The sequence below is a fragment of the Etheostoma spectabile genome, chromosome 6, assembly GCF_008692095.1.
Source record: "Etheostoma spectabile isolate EspeVRDwgs_2016 chromosome 6, UIUC_Espe_1.0, whole genome shotgun sequence".
NCBI classification, from domain to species: domain Eukaryota; kingdom Metazoa; phylum Chordata; class Actinopteri; order Perciformes; family Percidae; genus Etheostoma; species Etheostoma spectabile.
Window position 1 is genome coordinate 19,750,483 of NC_045738.1, and position 24,536 is coordinate 19,775,018.

The following is a 24,536-nucleotide window of genomic DNA, read 5'->3' on the forward strand; positions in this document are numbered from 1 at the left end:
CTTACTTACTTTTATATACTCATACATTTTATGTGCTGATACTTTTACTTAAGTAACATTTTCAATGCAGTAACAGAGTATTTTTTACAGTGTAAGTAAAGGATCTGAATACTTCTACCACCACTGTTTATATGTATATGTATATCCTGTAGGTGTGTCTTCTAGGTTTATGGGGGGGGGGGGCTGCATGTCTGATTTTACACAGAATTCCTTGGTTTTCTCAATATATCATGATTTAAAGCTTATTTAAGAATCCATATCTGCATATTAATAATACTGTTAATAACAAATTACAAGTAAGGGTACTTCTCTACAACAAAAAGACTACAAAGTAGACTACAAAGGTCACCAGGTCAAGGTGACCAAGTCACTATGACAGTTGACATATATACCATTATAATATATATATATATATATATATATATATATTATATATATATTATATATATTATATATACACAAACTTTATTCCAGCCCTAGGGGATCCATATCACAATAAGAACATACACAAACACAAAAATACAAAGCCTTCCACAGTGTTCAGTGTCTAATATACAGACAGGTGGGCCAATGGTTCCACAGTGTGGGAGAGAATCTGACAGAACTGCGTACAGGGTGATTGATAAATATGATATATGATATGATATGATATGATATAATAAAATGTAATGATCACACTCCAGAATCTGAAACTTTGTGGACTTCTCAGTCCCTGTCAGTGAGCAAATGAGTACACACAGTGGACTTTATCCGAAGAAAGTGGCCTTGGTTGATTACTTTAGTTGATCTTGTTACTAAGTTCAGAAATATTTATAAGAAAAAAAAGACATAGGTCTCAATCCGGCTCAGAGGAAGTGTTTTTGAGAGTTTAAAGTAACACATATAGGGTACCCTGCGGATGTATTCGGATGATTGTTTTAGTTTTTGCCGTCTTACAGTTATTATAAACCACCACAGCCACACTCTACCTCAGTGTAACAACGTTACAGCAACATGTTATTTATTTCCTGTCCCTTTGATAACCACACCTGCGTTCTGAACACAAAGAAAACTCCTTTTGTAAAACATAGAAACGAAAGTAAAAGCAAATCGGCGTTAAAGCGTCTTATTGCGGATCCCGGATCCCCCTTTTATACACATGTATTTAAATACAAAGGGCAGAATATTTGAATAATAAAAAAAAGCAGATGAAAAGTGTTAATCTTACGTTGATCCGTGGGACTCGTCATGGCTGCTGTGTGTTGAACCCTCTGATGGTGTTTTCCTGGTTGATGGGCCTATTTATGATGAAAGTGTCACATGAGCTGTTGCACTTTCTTCCTCTTAAGAAACAGAAAGCTGCATCGCATCGCATGCATCTGTTTGGTAACCAACCAACCAACCGACCAACCGACCGACCAGCCGAACAATAAGTGAAGAAAACAAAAGGGAAGCAAAAGTTATGGATTCTATGTAATATAGTTTTAAAGCCTCAAAAACTACATCAGAATCTCATTTTCTGCGAATGGGGGGGGTACCTTAGACGTGACCTTACTTGGTGTCTAAACACAGTAAAGTAATAACATGAACTGTTTATTATTTATTTAATATCTAGGCTACTTTTATGTTAGACTAAATTTAGTCCACAAGCAGCTCCTAGAGGCTGTGATGTGCATTACACCTCAACATTTGAACACACACAAAAGCACACACACAAAAGCACACACACACACACACACACACACACACACACACACACACACACACACACACACAATCACTACATAGACATTTTATGATTTTGCTTGATTCATGTCGTTTACTTTATTTTTGCTTCTTTTCCATTTTATATTTGCCTGCGTGTTTTTAAAAGACAATTAATTGTGTGCACATCCCACCTTCTGGCAGATTGAGGACAAATGAGAAATTTTAAAGTAAAAAAAAATGTAATGTCCCCAACACTGCTGGAAACTCCCATAATTTAATACAAAGGCAACGTTTGGACCCTACTGGGTCTTCTTCAGGCAGAAGACCCAGTAGGGTCCCTTGTATTTGCTTATCAAACCTACGGAGGTGAGATTCCTTCTACATTACATGCCTCCAGGGAATTTTTAACATGATAAAATGTCCCGCTAAAAGTAATTTTAAGTGTCCTTAAATGCTCAGTAAATGTTAATAGAGTGAGAGTTGAAATTTGTCCTGAGGGTGGAAAAGATGGAAATGAAAAAGATTCATCCAATGAGAAAAATGAGCATGTTGATATATGTATGTTTTTGTGTGTGTGTGTGTGTGTTTGTGTGTGAACATGATATTTCCAGTGCGGAAGTGAAATTTTTGGTGTGATGGTGGAGCTTAAAGGTAAGGTCAGGGAGGTCAATTAAACTGTGAGGATTCACTGGCGGCAGGGGAGCAGGACTGTGCGCTGGAGCTGGAACTACAGTAAGTCGTTGCATGGATGGAAATGCAGTCCGTTGCAGGGATGTGTAGTTCTGGAGCAGTCTGTAGGTCAAGAGGTGGCTGTGACCTGTGAGGAGGCTGGGTGTAAGGCCAGCACTCTGCGGGGCAGTCAGCCAGATGTTGTTGACGTCTCTGGACCAGAGTGGATGGACAGATGGAAAAAACAAAACACAATCCGCTACGAAATCAATTGGAATCATATAACATTTCAAATGTGTAAATACATTGCTGAACATAAACATCCATTTATTCAGATTACTCTGTATATTATGGTAATGCCCCCCCCCCCCCACTTCCTGCTGCTTACAGTGCAGACGCTTTGCTGCTGGCTCCTGCCTCTGCTTGCATATTTTTGCTGATGAGCTTGCTTTTCCTCTGAGAGAAACTATGAGCAGCGGCTCTTGGATACTTATTAATCACTGGACTATCCATTTTTTGTAGACACAGCAGGCTATTGCCATATTTTGACTTTTTTCTGTGTGAGCGTGGCTCGAGCCTGTCCTACAGTGATTGTAGCTAAAGCTAATTAGCAGCAAGATGCCTCCTTTCTCCGTGGATGACTACTACAAACTCCTGTCTGTAAGCATTTGAGACAAAATGCAGAATTCTAATTTTTTTAAGCTGATATTTATCTAATTCACTATTTAGTACCATTACATTTCACTATGCAAAACTATTCTTTCTGGACAGGGAATAAAAATGAAATGCTTCGCGATACATTTTGCAAACTGATTAATGGACCATTAAACACCATTAAACACTTACTGCTACCTATTACTACAGTACTACTAAAAGGTCTGACATAATCGGCTACTATAGCAACGCACAGCAGGGTTTTCCAACTTTGTTCACTGCAGGGCTTATAGTTTACTGGCACATTTATTTATTTATTTTTCTTCATTTAAGAATAGGGTGGTAGTATAATTTTAATATTGTGTCTGAGGACATATATCATAACTATACAGCAGGTTTTGGTGAAATACTGTTAGAATATATGCCAGGTGCTGCGTATTTAATGAACTAAATGCAGCTGATTTAGACATTCAAGGGATATAATGTTATATCTAACCACTGTGTTGTCTTCACCTTCGGGACCCACTAGTGTCCCTCGGGTCAAACTGACCCGGGACTTATTTGAGGTTTTAAAAACAATTTTGAAATAAAATTTTACTTCATAATCTATTAACAAATATTGTCTTTCTCCCTTGTGTTGTCTTCCCGTTAACCATAAACTTGCCCTTCCAGGTCAAAATTGAATTTTTCTGATTTTCTTTTTTTTCATTTTTCTTTTTTTTAATGCTTTTGGCGCTTTTTAAAAAATCTGAGCTGGATAAAAGGTTTAAGACTTGTTCTTGGAATTCATGGTCAACAAACCTCATTTATATCAATTAAGATTTTAGCTAAAAAGGCAGAAATTAGCTAATAGTTAAGATCAGAGGATGTTGAGTGGATCACAGATGGGTAGATGTCAGAGTTTAGTCCAGGTACTGTTTTGAAACCAAATTCAAATGCTATAAGATTAAATAAAACACCCCAAAAATTCAATGAAAGTAATCATTAATGTTACCTGAAGAAGGTTGTATGGAATCATCCATGTTGTTTGGGGGCAATTTGGTTGAAAGAAATCCATATTTCTGATATAAAACACTTTGAAACGGGTCAATTTGACCTGATAATAACACAAGGGTTAAACATATTCGCAAAACTGGGAATAATCAACGATGCGTTCCATTTCAAAATGAAACCTTTATTCATAGAAAACATCAGTTTACAGTTTGATCATCAGAGAAGTGCTGAACAGAACATCAACAAAAATAAAAATTGGCATGATCAAAAGATAAAAAACTAATTTAAAGGACCTGACTCTGCATCAACAGCCAAGGAGGAGCTCCCATTGCCCAGCAATGTTGCCTGTCACAATGAATTTAAACTCTATTGCTTCTCACACAACGTGTAATAAAAACTAAAAGGGACTTAAACTGTCACCGACTACCAACCTGTTGTGACATGTTGGTTGTGCCTGGTGGGTTTGTAGATTTAACTGAACACTTTGGCACAAACCAGCGTGTGTTCTGGATCAGGGTTCCTAACACCAAGCCCTGGAGGTACTAACTGTGTTTATGGAGCAGGCCTCAGTGGACGTCTGCTGGTTTAAAGAGAAAAATAAAAAAAAAGTCTTAAGGTGTTCAAAGTGCTTCAAATAACTCAAGATAACCAAAACGTCCTCATGAAAGGTTTTTAAGGACGTTGTAACCCCAGACTCCACAACATTTATTTAGCCCTTTTTAATCACCGGAAGAAGTTCATTTCCAAAAGAGTCCAATTTGATTTATTTTTTTATTGCTGTTTGGAAAACCTGCGTAAACAAATTTCAATCTTCCGTTAATGCTCGTAGTGGTTACTGGCGTGTTGAAAATGAACTCTTCCAGATATGAACTCTTCCAGCGCCCATGTTCTAGTGTACTGTTGTGTGTAGTAGTCTAAGCGAAGCCGCCCTCGTCGTCTTCACATGACCGGGTAGCTGGCGAGGTTGGCGATGCCGCAGAGGTTGCCGCGGTTACGAGCCATCATGATGTAGCCCTTCTTGCCCCAGGTCTCGCCCCAGCTGTCAGGGGTAAAAAGACAAAAGATGATGACGGAGATGGAAAGAAAGACGCGCGAGAGTTATTGAGCATCGCCAGGAGTCAAACAACAGCTCATCAGTTTGTCACAGACGCGGCTCGACAGAAAGCTTCAAATCAACGCCAACAAACGAGCCCGATGTGTCATTTCGGTGGCCTTATGAGCCACCTGATGCTGTTCAGACAGGTGATGTGTCCCACCTGTTCTTGACGATCCAGAATTTCTTCCCCTTGGTGTTCACTCCGTAGCCCACTGCCAGCACGGCGTGATTGATATCGTCTTTGTTACAGTTGGGGTCGTAGTAGACACCTGGGCACATGTCGGAGAGGAAGAATGAGTGAGGAGAGATTCTGAGCTGGACATGCCTCAGTGAAACCAACATGCATTCAGTACATGTGGAGCTCACAAGGTTTTTATGTTCATTACTCTTTTGAAAAATCGAATTGTGAAAATTAGAAGTCGTACAGCAAGCATCAGGTCGGGTTAAAATTCTCTATACTAGTGTGTTTTTCATAGTTTTATTTATTTATTAACTTTTCAATGACATTTTTCAGAAGATTTATTATCCAAGATGAAAGTTATTCACTTTTAAAACCCTCTCCATGCTGCCAGGAAGACAATTCTGGTTAATTTGCAAAGTTACAATCCAGCTCTGTGTCACATTTGTGTGGGCAGTGTGTTTAGATGAACCGTGTGTGTCTGTCCTCCGTAGCGCCAGTGCATGGAGCTCGGAGCAACACTGGTTCTGCTGAAATTCCCCCGGATGACACGTTACAAGCTCCGTGCACTGGCGCCACTCGCGTGAAAGCACACTGTTCATCGCCACATACAGCCCACACAAATGTGACACAGAGCTGGATTGCAATCAGTAATCTTAAAAGTATCCTTTTGAGATTTTCATAAAAGCAAGTACATTTTAGATATAATTTATGTTCTGTGATGGCTAATTAATGCATCTATATTCACATATTATATCCCTATATAATAGTCTGTATTGGTATTGGTGGAGCCTGCCATTTCCACTCTGGTTTTGTATTTGTCAAAAGCTATACCGTTTCTCAAAAATGCATCTACAAAACAAGAAAAACAGCCATTTTGTTGATGGTTTTGTCAGTGGATCAGTTTCAAATCCGTCCGCGAGTAATGGGAGAACTGAACCTGCTCCCTGACCTCTCTGGTAGAACTGGAAGCTGCTCAGCGTGGCGTCGATGCCCACAGAGACCGGACCCACTTTAAACAGCGCGACAGCCAGCGCTCGCTCGTCGCCCACGGGGATCTCCTTGTAGCCTTTGCACTGGGCTGCCATGCCTGATTTATTGTAGCGGCACGGCTCGTCCTGAACACAAACAAAGGAGAATTAATTGTTTTTTTTATATTTGTTTCACATTCCTGTATTCTGATTGGAAAAGCAAATTAAAGCTCAAAGCTATTTGCATGTTTGCAACCCCAAATAGCAGCACTTTAACTATGACAACACCCAGAAATCTTCTAATGTGACGTCAGTACACAGACATTCAGGTCTGTGACCATGACCATGCTGACCCTAACCTTAAGTCTTAACCCCATTTGCCGGCCTGGGTCACATGCACATTTCACATGTGGGTCTGATCCCAGCCTTGGTACATTCCCAGTATCTAAACCTGCAGGCCCTAATCATTACCACACAGTCGTACTTCCTTCTTGCACCAACAGATGACAAAAGAGGAAACTGTGTTGACTTTGCATGTCAATGGGAGTTTCTTTTTTTATCATTTCTGCTAAATTACTTACAAATATTGCCACTCCTTGAAGGTTAAAACGGAGTATGAATGTGTTCTAAAAACGCTATTAGGTATGGTGTGACATCCTGAAAGCCAAGTGAGGAACAACTGACCACTTTGGTTTCAGTCTGTGTCTGCAGCTCTACTGTCATTAACAGCCGATATCTGGAAATGCTGTCTTGTTTTTTGTAAGACTGATGGGTATTTAGTATCATGTAGAACCAGGATGGTAAAGTATACTTAAAGCTGGAACAGCCGCTTAGCTTAGCATAGCATAAAGACTGGAAACAGGGAGGGATAATAACAAAATCTGCCTTTTTCCCTTTTTCCCACAAGTGGTTTTTTGTATGGGATTAAATATGTACATTGTGTCAATAAATGAGCCTTTATCCCTTGTGTTGTCTTCTTATCAAAACACATTTGTTGATGCTTTTTTATGTTTTTGTCCTTTTTTTCAACACTTTCAACGCTTTTTTCAATGTTTGTCACTTTTTTTTACGTTTAACTTCACGTAACACTAACTTATTAACTTTAGTTTTACGGGTATTTTTGGAATTTATTGTCAATAAACCTCATTTAGGGAATTATACCTAATGTTTGAGTTAGAAAAGCTGAAATTAGGAATTATTTAGACTTAAATTAAAGGAATGGATGCTGATGGATAATCACAGACTGGAATATGTCAAATTTTACTCCGCTTGAATTCATCATTAATTTTTTCAAACGGTATAAAATAATGCTATAGAATTGAATAAGACACCCCAAAATTAATGAAAGTAGAGATCTGTACTTGCCAAAGAGCGTTGTGTGGAATCAATCATGTTATTTTGGGTGGTTAAAAAGAACTTTGATATATGAAAACGGGTCAATTTGACCCGAGGACAACTTGAGGGTTAAGGCGCTTGTAGGTGCTTTTGCTACGATTCGACAAGGAAGGGCTCAATTGGAGCCAAAATTTTCACTCCATCTCTAATTTATAAGTTACATGAAACATATATGTCTTTTATGTCATCATGTGCTAAGAAACATTTATAAATCTGCTTGGATATCATAGAAAAAAGACATATTTCCATGACTTCCCTTGGAATCATTACGTTTTTGACTCTTCTTCAGTTCAGCTATTAAAGTAATTCAGTGATAGCTGTCTGTACAACAGGACCCGCTTTTAGCTTTTAGCTAATCGCCAGTGTCAGACTTCAATCCGCTGGCTGGGCATCGAGACTTCTTGTTTTGGTTTGGGACCACAGAACAACAGCAGTAAGAGAACAAGCGTTAACACGTTACAGGAAAGGGAAATGAAACGGTCAAGAATGTGGTGGACCTCAGTTCCTGTGGACGCCTCACCTCAGTCTCAGGACATGTGATACACGTTAAGACGACTAGGAGTTTGTCTGGGAAAACACTTTGACCACATGAAGTGAACAACTGAGATAAGTTCCTTGGAGGATTTCATATATGCATAGAGGCTCTTTTACCTCTCCGACGTACGGGTAGGCCGCCTCGGAGTCGATGCCTCCGTTTTCCTGCACGTAGCGGAAGGCGTTGGTCATGTATCCTCCTCCGCAGCCATCGTTCTCTGTGACACAGTCCACCAGGTTCTGGGGACTGAGGTCAACCAGTTTCCCTGTCGCTTTGGCCAACTGGCCCTCGAGGGCCCCGGCTGAACTGAAGGCCCAACAGGAGCCACAGGAACCCTGTCAGGAGAAGATGAAAGTGTGAGCCTCACTGATGACAGTTTAGCAGACACTGGGAAGGAATTAATAAACAGAAATGTATGAAAAACTAGAGTTTTGACTAGAGTGGTTGGATGATGATAGTATTAATATTTTGTAAGATATATTGTAAGTATATTACTATCCAGGCAGGCATGTATTTATCTGCATCACTAAAAAGAAGTATAACAAAAATCAGATTAGCAAAGACAACAGCTGGTTTTAGATTAGAGCTGAATCAATTAATAAAATTCTATTTTGATGAGTAATCCATCTTTTCTAGTCAAAATACCACACATTGTTGTAGCTTCTCAGTCGTGAAGATTTTCTGCTTTTTCTTTGTCATATATGAGAGTAAACTGAATATCTTTGGGTTCTGAATTGTTGCTAAGTGAAAACAAGCAATCCAAACACGGCACCTTGAGCATTATGAAAAAGTGACAGACATTTTTATAAATATTCTATAGACTATGCAAAAATGAAAACAGATTCTTAACACCACATTAATATCTCATCAACCGAAGGGAAATCAAACTGATAAATGAGACATGAAAAATAAATAACAACCTTCTGTCTTCTCCTCTGTGTCCACTGGGAGGCAGACTTTGACAATTTTTGGTTCAAAAGACATTTGTGTTTGTTGGATAAAAAGCAGTAGAGAGAGAGAGAGGTGCATGACACTGACATTGTATTTTAAGATAACTCAGCCATTGAAACCATTCTATGGTCATCTGTAGATGATGAAACCCTATAATATAAAATATCCATATGCATGTTAGGTTGTAACATCTGGTGGAAACCACCCAGACTCGATGGGTGCAATGTACAGGTGCAGGGCCTTTTTTGACCACCTGCCTTTTTACCTTTTTTTTCCCATAAAGGTGAAAAACAGGGATTTCTGTGTCTCTATGATCCTATCCTGTCCTGTTCATGGTAGTCTTGATGAGCATAAAGACATAATTTCCCATCCTGGGCAGGGACACCCATGCTTATTGGACTTTCCCCTGTCAATCAATGTCTTCCAGTGATGCGGACCCCTGATTGGTCCGGGCCACTAAGCAACTGTGGCAGGTAGATTGACAGTGTTACCCGCCAATTGCAAAATTCACCAGCATTTGGCGGGTGGTCGAGTGTTAATTTCAAGCCCTGGACAGGTGTCTATAGCCAACATTAAAATTTCAAATGTAACTTGTCCCTGGAGAGCAATTGGTTTTACATCAAGGCATACAATACATAAAACACATACAGTACAGAAGGAGAGGGGAGGGGGTGTGCTGAATACCAGTGGGTAGAAAACCAACAATGATCACTAGTGACCGACTTTCTCATTTTCCAGTAAGAGGACAGTACAGGGGTCTTCAACGTTTTTAAGGCCAAGGACCCCCTTATCTGAAAAAGACGTGGAGCAGGGACACCTTACTACATGTATTGTATACAATTGAGTTGCAAATTTAACAGAGCATACAATAACATGCAGGGCAAGCCTAACGCCTTTACCCGTACCTTTTTATGGCACATGCACTACTAAGCTCTAAAAATAAAAATGGTTGGGATATTCAGACATTTATACATCGTGTTTTTTTGTTAAAATGAGGGAATCCTTAGGTTAACTGTTACTGTGGATGGCTATGGCTACCTTAGCTATAGGTCAGTAACCCTATCATCAATTTAAAGTTTTTTTTCTTGAAACCATTAAACCATAATTTGGTATCCCCCCTAGGGGTCCCGGACACCCCCCATTGAAGATCTCTGGTGTAGTTTATTTAACTATATGTATCTTTACATCCCAATGAAAAGGCCAATACAACGTGGCCCAAACCAATATTTCAGTCTTATCCAGGCTTAGAGCAGCTGGTTGAGTTTCACAATAAACATCATCTCATTTTACATCTTGCAAATGGATTTATGAAATTCCAATTGTTAATCCTGTGTTCCTTTAAAGAACAGGATGTCTGTCCTGTGCTGGAGAGCCGAGCTGCTGCGTTCACGCTCTCTCAGTCATGAAGTAGTAAAACACCTTCAGAGTCGTTGTCTGACTATAAATTCTTGCCTGGCTTTGAGTTAAAACACCTCTGCTCCTCCTCCTCCTCCTCCTCCTCCTCCTCCTCCTCATGGGATCATCCTGCTGCTCGCAGTTGCTCCAATTAAAAAGTTTGTAAATGTGTAATCACGTCATTTCACTGGAGGATGTTCTGATTGAGGCTTTGAGCTCGGGAATTTGCCTCAAACAAACAACGCATCCAAATGTACAATTCAGTCCTCATAAAAGGAGCTGGGGAGGAAGCAGCGGAGTCGTTAGTATGCACAGAGAGCAGCCAGCCTGCTGCATAATTCATAAACAACAGGACCAGAGGAGCGGATCAATAAATCCTCTTTACAGTTGGGTTTGCATCCACCAGAGGGCGACGACGCCCTAAACATAAACTGACTTTGCAGCTCCAGTTATTGTTATTATCACCATGAATTGGAAATGAAAATAAAAATCATGATCTTGTCTAAATTTAAAACAATCTGAAATGAATATTCCTTTAAAATGCTTGGAGTTTTCGTCCCATTGGTTGCCATTTGTATTTACTGTAAATCTCTTTAGACTGAAATCCTATAACAAAGCTCCTTAAAGCTTTGTCTTTATAATTGAAACAAACATTAAAAACACGCTTATATTTTTCCTGATGAAACCAGCTAAAATCTTATTTTCTAAAAAGTTTGGAATTCTCATCTTTTTTGTGGTGGAGGGCAAAAAAAAAAAAAAAAAAATCCTAACTGACTATACGCCTAATTGAGAGTAAATGAACGTTTCCAGGATAATCGCCGGAACAGCTGGCGCAGATGTGTGTTGCCATTGTCAACAACAAAAACAAGAACAACCTTCGGCCTAGTAAGCTACGCACTGAAAATGGCAGGTTTTGAAAAAGTTTTGGATCATGCAACAAATGTAAATGGACTGTTCTTATATATATATATATATATATATATATACATATACATATACATATATGTGTGTGTAGCGCTTTACACAGTACAGGAACCATTTACACACATACACACTCTGTGGCCGAGACTGCCGTACAAGGTGCCACCTACTCATCAGATAAACACACACACATTTACACTCCAATGGGGAAGCATCAGGGGGCGACTTGGGGTTCAGTGTCTTGCCCAAGGACTTCGACGTGGGACTGCAGGGACTGCAGGGCCAGGGATCAAACCACCAACCTTCCGTTTGGCAGGCAACCGCTCTAGTGGCCTGCTTGGTTCTTTTGAGCAATGATTGTAAAGATCTACAAATTAAATGTTCCACCAAAACAAATCCGTTCCGAGGCTATTTGCAAAACCACCGTCTCTGCAAGCAAAGCTTAGCGCCCCCTAACCCTAAACCTAACTCTAACCCTAAACCTAACCCTAACCCTAACCTAACCTAACCCTTGTTTAAAGAAATGCAGAACACAGAACATTCTGTTTCTCCTATCATGGAATGCATGTATGGAGGATTCAGACCTTCATCCGCAGCGCTGTGGAGATAGGTCTGGCAATGCGAGACTAAGAAATGTACAAAAGAATGTTTGTATTTGTAGCTCTAGAAAAAGTGTTTTTGAAAGAAAAACTACATTAATTATTCAGTAAAATCTAAAGAGAAAATGATGAATCACATTGAAAATGGAATATTAACCCTGCCGAGCCTTCATTGCTTCAGTTTCAGCTCTAATCTACATTAGACATACAGTAGCATAACATTCTGCTGCTAATCTGTCTGCTAGCAGAAAGAACAGATGCTCACCATGTTTCAATCCGTCTACTTCCTGTTCTGCTCAACTCTTGTTTACATAAATAAGGCCGGCTGTCCGATCCACTCATAATTACTAATTACTTTAATGACTAAACATGCTTTTGTGTTCAAAGTCCATAGGCAGTGAGAACAGGCTATTTCCTCTGGCAGGTTACACCAACGGGGGCTGTTTGCTTCCTTTACTTTTCTAGAGCATGAGGGAAGTTGGAGGAAAATATGAAGGAGGTTTCCAGGCCATGCTGTAGGCTGGTGCTGCAGATTTCTTACTTCTGTTTGTGCATGCGTTTGGTCCCTTGTCTTGTTTCCGTCTGTGTGTGTGTCTGCTTGTGTATGTCTGTTTCTGTGTGTGTTGTTCGTGAGCTGTCACTCCCCTATGTCAGTCGAGACAAGTAGCATAATATGCTAACGAAAGACTTCTGTAATGTCAATACAGTAAAAATGGACCTACTTAACGAAGTTGGTTCACTGCTGGCTACAAGTTAGCATCAAACACAACAAAGACTGTCACTTGAATAGTGTTATGTGCCAACGTTAGCAATCAAACAATCATAGATAGGTAAAACATTTTTGAAATGACTGCTAGCTTAGCTACAAGCTAGCATCAAACACAACAAAGGCTGTCAGCTGAATGGCGTGTTGAGCTAACGATAGCAATCAAACAACCATAGATAGCTAAAACATTTTTTAAATGATTCACATCTTCTGTTATTGTTTGTAATGAGAAAAGTTTATTATTTTATAGATTTCACAAATTTCAGTATGACAGTTATGCCGTGAACCGTTAAAATCTGAGTATGCGCGACTCAAATCTGCACTTGACCAGAGCCGGTCTGACTCAACTGTATCAATAAATATATATATATATATATATATATATATATCGTCTATGGGTATGACACGTTATGCCATAAACCGTTTAAATCTGAGCATGCACGACTCAAATCGGCACTTGACTTACATTGGGGAGTGACAGTTGCTTTTGCTGCTGGGTTGTTTCGCTCCTTCCCATCTTTCCTCTGTGTGTATTTATTTTTATTTTTTGACACGTTCTCGTGTCTCAGCATATTGTTTGTAATTGCTTGTAATTTTAAAATTAAACCATTAGGTTTCAAAAAAAGCAGGTTTCCAGGTACATTGTTTTTTTAAGAGTCTTTATCCTTTTACAAGAGAAAGTATTCACCCCACGCTCATAATGTCCTTCAGCCTGCTGCTCTCTGGAGAGTGCTACTGCACCACCCACACAGGTTGAGGATATTTTTGAATTCCTAAAAATCAAATTAGCGATAAATACAAAGACCTTGTATCTCCAGGACGAGCCCCCTAACTTATTAAATTAGTTTGGAGTGATTTCATAAAACCAATAGAGTAAAGAAACATGATGATAAAGGCTGAACAATATGGAGGTACAATGTTTCTATTGTAAAATATCAACATGGTAAAATGGCGCACAACCATTTTAATACGTGATTTGAATAATGTTCAGGCAATGACTATTTGCTTTAAATGCATTCTGTATTTCTTAAATAGTATTTCATTTCTCCACAGAAATCAATGAAGTCTTTTGTTTCCTTCTTAGCATTTTTCCTGGAAACAGCCTCTGGAATATATATATATATTTTTTACCAAGACCTAAAAAAACAACGTCACATGCTTAAACCCAACAGAACTTCTATCTGACCATTTCTATCTTCTATTTCCGTTAACCACTGACAGGACCATAACAGCTACAAAAAGTACAATAACTTCCTCCATTGTGAGATACTAACTGTTCCTGTTTTGATTACAATGAACGTTGACTCATTTTTTTTTTTAATTTGAGTTCAATGTCCTCTCATTTCCCAAGTCTCTTTTGTGTTTTTGTGCTCACGGAGGTGAAATTCTTTTATCAAGTGATTGATATGTCACGATATCACATGTTCAAACTTTTTATTACACAAGCTCTGTCCTTAGTTGTATTCTAATGAATTGTGTGAATTGTTCATCGTCATGCTTCCTGAAACTCCAGTTTCTCCACTATGTTACTGGTGGCGGGAAAGAAGTTGGCACACAAGCAGGTATTTCCATTTACCGATATAGGACAAGAGTCCACATGCAGGACTTTCCAGCGGTACCCTGGACTAGATCCACTCATCAATACATTACTGTTTGTGGATGTAAGTTTCTTAGACTATCACAGCTAATGCTTACCCCTTGTTCCTGTTTATTGAAAAACTTACGGGAGGTGAGGGAGTCCAGCAGATTTCCATTCCCCAAACCAAATAGTTTGTCTCCATCTGAGGTCTTTTCTCTCGTAAAACCCATACAAAAGTTATAGTGGAAGTGATTTCAACTAATATAGTGTATATTTTGTTTTTAGAAGAGACAGTTTCAGTGATGACAACAACAACAACTGCAGTTCTAAGAACTACATTGTGTCATCTGCAGCAGGGTTTTCTCCCAGAAAGCCGCTAAAAAAAACAACCAACGCTCTCATGAACTGTACACAGTAAAGTGAATAATTGTCATTTGTGCGGTTTTTACTACATATTTGAGGGTTGAGACTCGTATAGATTGTACTAGATGATCTCTGACCTGGTTCTTCACTGCCGTCACCATGCCCTTCTTGCGGTAGTCAACAGATTTGGGAAGCTTGGACACCTGGTCGCCCAGAGACATGGTGAAGCTGCGCTCGCTGTTCGTCGGGACGAGCAGTCCCGTCATCTTCTCGGACACTTCCTCTGACGTCTGCATGCAAAGAGACAAAGTTAACATTTGGCGTGGAGCTCTTGTTTGGATTTTTTTTAAACAAGAGTGATCACACACATTACAAAAAACAAAAAGTGCAGGTTTAGGGTTACAGGTTGCACTATTCTGACAATAGATGCTATATCTCTTTCCTTAGTTACTGACATTACCGATAATACCGATTTGGGACAGGAACAAGAGAAGTCAGGGAAAGAGGATTTATTTTTAGTCTAAGAAGATATGGCAACGTGAGGATTTGATTCCGAAGGGTGACGGAGGATGGAAAATAAGTCAAGAAGAGATGGGTTTAATAGTTTACCTCAAAGTGAAATGTCATTTTTCTGTATAGTACAAGCGTCAAAAAGTGACACCAGAGGGGCCCAAAAGATCACATTAAAAAACTACAAGATGTACAGAACAACGGCGTAAAAGAAGAAGCAGACGAAAAGGAACGTGAAGAGCAAAAGAGGAATAAAATAAGTGAGTGCTCTTTGCTCGATGTCACGATGAAACTGCAGGTTAAACACTATAAAGCAATTAGTTTTTAAATCCTGCCATGTGTTATTATCAGACATCCCCCAGTGCTTTGCTTACAGCTTAGTCTACAAGCAAAGGGTTCATTAACGAGACAATTTGGTTATTTCTTTCATTTCACTTAAGAGCTTTCAGCCATAATGAAAATGGAACCACATCCTTGATTTCCCAGTCACCTGTTTCAACATTACCATTGAAATTGGCCATATATCCAGAATTCACGGAGGTGCATTCATGCTCCTGTCACTAATAAATGAATCCACGCACTGGCATGTTTGTGTACACATCTTGCTCTCCACCCATTATTGATGTACAGCTTGTTAAAGCCGGCATCTTGATGCAAAAACAACCATCAGTCATAACCTGCTCTGACACACACACACACACACACACACACACACACACACACACACACACACACACACACACACACACACACACACACACACACACACACACACACACACACACACACACACACACACACACACAGCTAAATCATAAGTCACGATAACGTTAGGGCAACGTTCTCTAAAGGCTGCAACGTCAGGATAACGTTAGGGCAACGTTCTCTAAAGGCTGGAATGTTAAGATAATGTTAGGGCAACGTTCTCTAATGGTTGCATTGTTAGGATAATGTTAGGGCAATGTTCTCTAAAGGCATTAACAATGAGGTAACGTTGAGGGAACGTTCTCTAAAGGTTGCAACATTAGGATAACGTTAAGGGAGAACTTGAGAAGGTTTGCTGGATCCAAAAACTAACGTTCAGAAAACCTTCCAATCAACCAAAACACAACCAACACACAACCAAACCTAACCTTCAGGGAACGTTCCTGCAACCAAATACGAATGTTCCCAGAACGTTCTGGGAACCAAAAATTGTTAGCTGGGTGGTATTCAGTGAATTCTTTTTACTGCAAATGGGATTTTTCGCTTATTATGAAAATGTTGGTCGATCTTTTAGAGTGGCAACGCTTAGTTAATGGATAGAAAATGTATTGGCGACTATTTGTTATAATCAAATAATCATTTTAGGCTTTCTTTAAGCAAAAATGCAAAACACAGCACAGAATATAAATATAAATGAGTTACTAGGATACAATATCCATCATACAATATACATGAAATAATAATAGGATAAAATACAAGAACAAATACTTGAATATATACAAGTCTGTAGCTGTATCTTTAGCACCACAGAGCAGGTTTAAAAATGATGTCAACGTACACAAAAGCGAACCGTAAAAAAACAATTAAACAAATGGGAAATGTGGCCTAAACCATGCAGGACCGCCTCAGACTCACCATGTCGCCCAGGTGGTTCATCCCCATCTCGTAGGAGTGCATGCCCAGTGCAGCCTCCTGGTTGTGGGCTTCAATCATAAGCATGTTCTTTTCCCAGATGGCCCTGCGAATCCCCTCTTCGTCCTGAAACAGAAGTGCATGTGTCACTTTGAGTCAAAACAGAAACTTGGACACAAACTAAGTCAAAGTTTTATGGGAAACCGTTTATGGAAATGGTTTATGGGACCGATTGTGTCCTCCAAATTCAGACAAGTTCAGACAAGGCTTTAAAATGTTTTATTGTGTATTACGTCTTTGGAGCATCTAGTCCCCTCAACACAGTCCCAGTAATGGAGTCATTGGCAGCCATTTATTTTTTACCTAATAGACTTCATGAAGAGATCATAACTTGCACTATTTTTTAATCTTAAGTTTTGCTTTCTTTCCTTCCTGCCTGCCTTACTGTGTTAACTCCTGACAGCTCAAAGAAATGAATCTGGGCAAATAGGACACATTTACGTTTTAATTAGCATGGAAATGAAGCTTGTCCGTGTTACAATCCCATCCATTTCATTAATTAGGCCAATTAAACCAGTGTGCGATCACCTAACAACCCCCTCTAGCGCAGCTTATACAGCAACATAACTGTCCAATGCAATTGTAATTTGAGTTAAATGTTGCTCATTGTCCTTTACTTTTAGAGTATCTGCATCTCATCACCACTATATGTGTCCATTATGTGCTAAGAAGGAGACTGATTTACATTTTGTCATCACAATATGGGAAGTGCTTGGTTGGTTACCTAAAAAACATTCATGCTCGACTCAGTATTCGGGGTCTTAACAACCATTAACATAACTACAATCATTATTTCTAACTTGATATCCATTCGAATAATGAAAAATGCAAATGATCCGAGAAGACTTTGATTCTATTACAGCGATGTCAGTTCAAGGAGGGTTGAATTAGAGGGACTGTTGGAGGAATACTGATTGGAATCAGAGAGAGAGAGAGAGAGAAGGAGAAGAGCTGTCTTTTCTGCTGACTACACAGTAATAAAACACCACATAGCAAAATCATAAACACACACATTTAAATAAATAATACATGCATGTTCCCACAGATACAGATAGAAACATCAAACACAAACCCTCACATACTGTACTTGAGGCACATGCAGGCACTGTAAATAAACCGCATGCACATACAACACACACACGTACACACACATACACACACACACAAACACACAGGGAGAATTGTGGAGTGATGACCTCTAGCCAGAGGAATGCAGAGGGATAACAGATGCTCAGTGAGCGCTCAAGAACTAAATCTATAGCCGGCTCTGACTTAACACCAGCTAAACTACATTTTCTTCCTTTTTTGCAGCCAGGAGCTAGTACAAAATATTAATTAAAAAATATATAATTATAGAGACAGGGAAACTGAAAAAGGAGGGTAAAATATAGAATCGGAGGCAAAGGATTTTCCACTGTTGGAGTTTTTTTTTTCTTTCCACTGTTGGACATCTGTGACAGCAGCTGCCTGCTATATGCAAAACAGTACAATATTAAAACTAATGGCTTAAGTTAACCTCAAATAAAACTTAAATAAGCACGCTTATAATGCCTGTATTTGCCTCATTAAAGCCTAAATAGAATCACACTGGAAAAAGTCAGTTTGTCAAAAGTGGGTCTACAGCCTTTTGGAATTTAACATTTCTGAATTACTGGCCAAGGATGAGAAAGATAAAGCGACTGTAAATTCTCATTGTGCATGTCCTGCTTTACTTTTCGTTCTCAGTTCTCTAACTCCATCTGTCTTGTTACTTGGGGCCAAAACAAGGAAGTAGAGCAACTACATTCCTTATAGAAATAATGCTCTTTTATAAATTGAGACCTGCTTTGTAAAATGGTTGGGAGAAGTGCATTACATCTACCAACTGACAGTGACTCATCATTCATTTTCTTATTTTAATTATACTGATGGGGATTTTTGTCACTCTAGATCTCAACTAGAGCAAAACGTGACGATATGGGAAACCAGGTTTAAGTAGCATCTGGTAAATTAATCATCTCTTCCGTAAGGGAATCGCTTACGATCGCATTTATAAAACCTTCTCACACAGACCACTTTTTGACCAGATAATATGCCCTAAATCTAGATAAAGAAACAAATAAACACAGAATCATGTATATATAGGTCATATACGTTACAAAATGAGGATACTGAACTAGTCACTCACTCAAAGTGACTCACTGACAAAGTCTTTATATTATCTTCATTTAACATCTGTTCTTCTAATACAATGGGCACTCACTCACAACAACTAAAGCATTAGCAAACCTTTTTATGGTCATGTTTAGGCAATCATAGCACTTGATGGATTTTAGAGGAAGATAATGGTCTTGGTTTCGGAACCATGCCAGCCCCGGTCTTTAGTACTAATGTGTTGCGCATCATATGAGATGGGATGTCCAATCCCCTCCCTAAGGCAATTTCTACACTAACAAAAAACGCTACCTGGGGAAATCATCCTGGCAGCAATTGTTTCTTTGCAAAAAGTAATTGGGAAAACAAATTAGTAATACGCCTCCAGCACATACTCTAAAAAAGTCACTCTACCAATCACCACTAGTTATTCCTTTACCAATTGAGCAATACATTGAACTAGACAAGGATGCCCCAAGCACATATATTTAACCTATAGCCTTTAAATTGCCCTAAAACGCATTTCAGATGTTCCAGTTGGTGCTAATAATTACATAAAATCTATTACTATATGCTGATGACATAATACTATCCACGAAAACACCACATATAAGAACATCTACACTTGAACAATATCAACAGTCTGGCAGCACCAGATCTTTTAGAATACATTCTGACAGTACAGCTTCACTACATACTGAAATGGATAAAACCCCATTACAGTAGCTCTTTGATACAAAGATTTGGTGAAGTAACAGTAATCCACGAGTCACATCCGTAATTTTAATATTTTATAAACAAAAGGCAACAAACTTGTAACAACATCTAGAAATCATTTAGGTCTGGTCACAGTCTACTGTAAAGCATCCACTTTCCTATCTGGACTAACCGTTCTCCTTGTTGTATTTATCTTGATGATTTTACAGCCGATCCATAAACCCTCCATCTCTGTTTTTATCAAGAAATGATGAGCTATTTAAATAATTCCATGTAAAAAATAAGACCCCACACATGCAGCTAACATACAATGATTTGGTACCCTAGAAATCCAGAGCGAGCCACTCTGGCATCGAGTAATGCTGCTCATTAACTATGCCCTTGTAGCCGAGCTGCACCAATCACAACGGTGTATCTGATTTAGGCGGGGCCAAAGACGAGCTAAATGGATGACGACAGTTTGAGATACCTGTAAGCTCCGCTGGTAGCTAAGCGTATTGGGCTCTGGATGCGTCACCCCGTGTATTGTTGTGATTGGTCCTAGTTTTATCCAATTGCGTGCAGTGAGATTTTCAAATGCACGCTTGAGATGGGCGACTTTCATTACTCAATGCCAGACCCTTAATCCTTCCGGATTTGGGTCTGGATTTCCAGGTTAGAGATTTAGTGTAAATTACTTTAACCTCCTATGAGGAAGATCTGCTCTGTTTAACGTTCTCCCAACAGAGCTGCATCCTCCCAAATTAATATCCACCAGACTGGCGACAGCAGAAACAGACCAGCTGAGAGACAGGAGACTAACACCGAACTGACTGGCCGTTAAATTGAGTCAGCTGTAGACAGACAGTGAGTCAAACACAAAGATGTCCACACGTTGAACAATTTACTGAAGCACAAAGAGAGGCACGGAGAGGGAGATAACAGGGAACACAAAAAGCCTAGAGACAGAAAGAAGAGCTCGATGAATGCACACATATACATTTGTATACAGCCACAGCTAAGAGGGAAAAGTCAGTAACACTTTCAAAATAAATGTTCTGATAGAAGACTGTGAGGAGGAAAACTATACAGTAAACACAACTGTGGTGTGCTTTATCTCTAGAACAACTGCAACTGCAGCAATAATGAAAATGTGGTCGTCTTTTTACATAAATGTCACTGTGATCTTTCCCTCGGTCACTCTACTGCTCCCCTGTTACTCCGTTCTTACTTTTGAGAGGACTTCTAGAAAAGAATAAAGAGCCTGGTGCAGCCCTTGAGGAATTTGCAACGCTGCAGTTTGGAATATTTTGCACACAAATCAGATTTGTATGTCAGGATGTGTAAACATTATTGGTACATTTCTTTAAAGGACAATTTAGTCTGTAGAAATCCCATCTTGAGTTCAGATGTACGGACAGCTGGGGTCAGCTGAGGAAACGTTGAGCAAAATAGGAAAGATGTTCAAACGTCTGGTATCAATTTCTCCAATACCCTATTTAATCATTAAATAAATAGGTATTTGTGTTTCGGTGTTGTAGTTTATACACGCCTAAGCAATGCCGGCTGCTACTAGAGACCAATCTTATTTCTCCAAGTTAGAGGACAACTTGTTTGTGATTTAATTTTATTTCGCTATAAAGTAATTGATCCCAGAAGTTTGGATCTGTGAGTATCTTTCCTACTCTGCTCGCGTTTATAAAACCAAGAGCACGGATAATGAATCCGTGCGCACAGTTTATTAAATTATGAATCCGTGCGCACAGCTCATTAAGCCGACAGCATGCATTATGAATCCGCACGGTTTACTTTTTTTTCTCAGCTGATCCCAGGGGGGCTCTCTACAGATGTGAGCTGCGGCCTGTTATAAAATACCAGGTGTCGCTTAACATGCATGTACAGGACATGCATGCATGTTTTCACAGTCAAGCATAAAAGATGTGCAATTATGCTTTCTCTAGTGAGGCAAAGATCCCGAAGCAGGTCAAAAGACATTGTATTCAGGTTTAAAGAAGTGGAATCACTGCGGTTGTACATATTGGAAGGGTTGGGATGCGCAAAATATAGATTTTTCTAGGATAAGGGTAACAGTACACACTGGGAGAGACTTACCAGGCCATTGTATTCTCTCCTGTGCATGATCTTCCACTCTTCCCACTGGTTGTCCAGAGAGGCTTGATCCAGGTGGCTTAGAGCTGAGGCCGCCAGCAGCAACACGCACACACACTGCAACATCCTGAAAAAACAGCACATCCAGTAAAACCTCCGTGCTGCATTTTGACTAGAATTCATTTTCAGTGAGGTGTGAGAGTCAATCCCGCTACAATTAGTTAAAAAGCATAGGAAAGAAAACATCACTCTGTATAGGTTTCTGTGGACCTCTGTAGTTTAGTTTTCCAAGGAAACTCTCCAACGGCTGACATTGCAGATAAAAGCTGCATCCTGTCCAGAGGTCAGTGGGATACGACAGATAACTGGTGATCTGAGTGCTAGAAGTCTGTGGAAATCACTATCTCATTATTTGGAGTTTTGCTCCTTCTTTGTATTGTCCAAAACTTGATGAACTTTGTAGATAATGGATGTTGTTAGTTGGCAGCTTCATACCAAACTTATGTAGTAGACACCAGATAAAGAATCAAACTCCAGTGAGCGAAATACATGCTAATACATTGTGTTGAAAAAGTTCACTTGTGCTCTCATTGAGGATTTTCTGAATTTTTCCCAGACTTGGAAAAAATTCCCAGCACTTGCAATGTTTTTGCCAGCTATGCGTCTCCCTGTTTTCTGCCAGTTTCTCCCTCTTTCTCTCGTTTTATTACATCCTGCTTCTAATCTGCATTTGCGTCCGTCGTTTCCAGCAAATGCCATCGACCGGTAACGTTTAACTACACTGAAAACTTCCTTTAACTTTGAGGATGTGTGAACTGAGCTGCTATACTGTACAATGTCCTGCTTCCTGCCCACATTTAATCTATTTAGTCTGGTTTCACCCTTAGATTAATGACGGAAATGCCATGATTTAAATAGCAGCGTTGCATGATCTATGCAAATAATTTACAGTTGACTTGTGTTGCTGTATGACTGTATTCTCCTGTTTCTTTGTGCTTTAGAAATGACACCATTGATCAATAAATAATAAAATGTAAAGTATACGTTTTCATATCTCTTGCTGTATGCCACATTACATCTGAAGAGGTCCAAATAACTCCCAGTTCAGGTTGCAGCTCTGACTTCCAAAACTTGTTCTATTAAGGTGCAACTGGGTCAAAATCATTCTCTAATCCTAATCCTATTAAGACTAATTACTTTCCTAGCAGTAAAAAGTACTTCTTGCATCTGAACCTTAATTCAAAGGGAATAAATGTATTGACAATGTCAATGTGATGACTGCAATGCCTGTAATAAAAACAGTTCTGTATAGTTTTAGTTCAGTTCAGCAGTTGTTTTCAATGTAGTGCAACAGTGCAGACATTACTATGACTCAGTGTAAATCCGTTCAGACTGATTCTTACAAACTCTAAAACTAACGTAGTATTAGCGTAGTAAACAATACTTTACCTTAAGTCCAAAAGTCAAACGGTTCGGTGAAGTTCCCCTAGTGCAACCCTGTCTTCTACTGTCAAAGTACTTCGGTGTGTGAGTTTTTATAGGTTGGAGTTTGAGGAAGTAGCCTACGCTGGGATATCCATGGTCTGGGGAGGAGTTTTCTTGTTTTTCCAGTCAGGGGACTTACATCTGGTTTCACTTTAATAAGCAAAGATCCCTAAAACAGATGATGTCAGGTGTCGAATTACACACCGTCTGAAAACCACACACAAACTGCTGCATTCTGGGACACTGCTTGAACAATAAATGCTCTTGGATTTTTTTAAAGATTGCTTCTTTGAGTATATTCTTATCTTAACCTCAAACATCACTTGGATTATGTATCAGAACATGGTAAAATATGAACAAGTGCGTAGTTCTTGGCTTTAATATAGAATAATTAATATGATATGAAAGAGGAAAGGCTTAACTTTGAAGTGCTTTCAAGTCTATGCTAAATCATTTTGAAGAATAATTCTGTGAGGAGATGAATGGATGGACCTAAACACCCTAGGACATAAAGAATACTTCATTTTTAAACTTTTTACATCTGTATTAGCAAACTTGTACATTGTATTTTTCAACGGGATTTGAAGAGTTTTATCTGTTTTACTGCTTTTTATATTTGTATAGTTGATTGTATTCTTCTTATTGTTGTTTTTTAGATAGACAATTTTAACATCTGTCCGGAGACAATGGATGAAAAATCGCCTTTTGGCTAATTGTGGTGCATTTACAGCAATGTTATTTGTCAAATAACTTAATAAGTGAAATTACATTTATCACTCAAGCATTTTTTTTTTACAAAGCTAACTTTGAGGTTCATCATGTGTAGCCATGTTATGAGGTGGCAATATTGGAGAAAATTGACAGGATATTCAACCAGAATTTATGGCACTGGAAAAGTGCAACGTTTTGTTAAAGGGGAACTGTGCAGTTTTATTTGGGGTTAATTTACCTTAACTGAAGAGCTTTGGAGTCATTGGAATGGTTATATGAAGGTTTTTGCAAGTTGAATGGTGGTTGTCTTGCCCCCCCCCCTAGCGCCTGTGAGTGGAAAAACCAACCTTGCAACTTTCAGCCGGCGAGTTGCCCGGACTCAGCGTCAGGAAGTATCGCGTGATATCAGGTCTCGCGATGTAACACTGCACACATACGCCCATTCAGGAACCGGCTGTAGGGGG

General features: G+C 39.3%; 2 protein-coding genes across 2 annotated transcripts in view; both read right to left on the reverse strand.

Annotated features, from left to right (window-relative positions):
• The window catches only part of LOC116690788 (cathepsin S), an 18,027-nt gene extending 16,553 nt beyond the window's left edge, over positions 1-1,474 (reverse strand). Inside the window, exon 1 of the mRNA XM_032517953.1 lies at positions 1,208-1,474. Within this exon, the coding sequence (XP_032373844.1) occupies positions 1,208-1,229 (22 nt within the window). The 5' untranslated portion in view covers positions 1,230-1,474. The remainder of the gene's footprint in view (positions 1-1,207) is intronic.
• A 2,688-nt stretch (positions 1,475-4,162) lies between these two features.
• On the reverse strand, positions 4,163-23,540 carry ctsk (cathepsin K). The gene is made up of 8 exons (XM_032517954.1): positions 23,326-23,540; positions 21,880-22,003; positions 16,882-17,004; positions 14,889-15,041; positions 8,294-8,512; positions 6,229-6,394; positions 5,259-5,367; positions 4,163-5,041 (listed from the first exon to the last, which is right to left on the reverse strand). The coding sequence occupies exons 2-8, from the start codon at positions 22,000-22,002 to the stop codon at positions 4,942-4,944; spliced, it is 993 nt and encodes a 330-aa protein (XP_032373845.1). The 5' UTR covers position 22,003; positions 23,326-23,540; the 3' UTR covers positions 4,163-4,941.
• Positions 23,541-24,536: the final 996 nt, after the last annotated feature.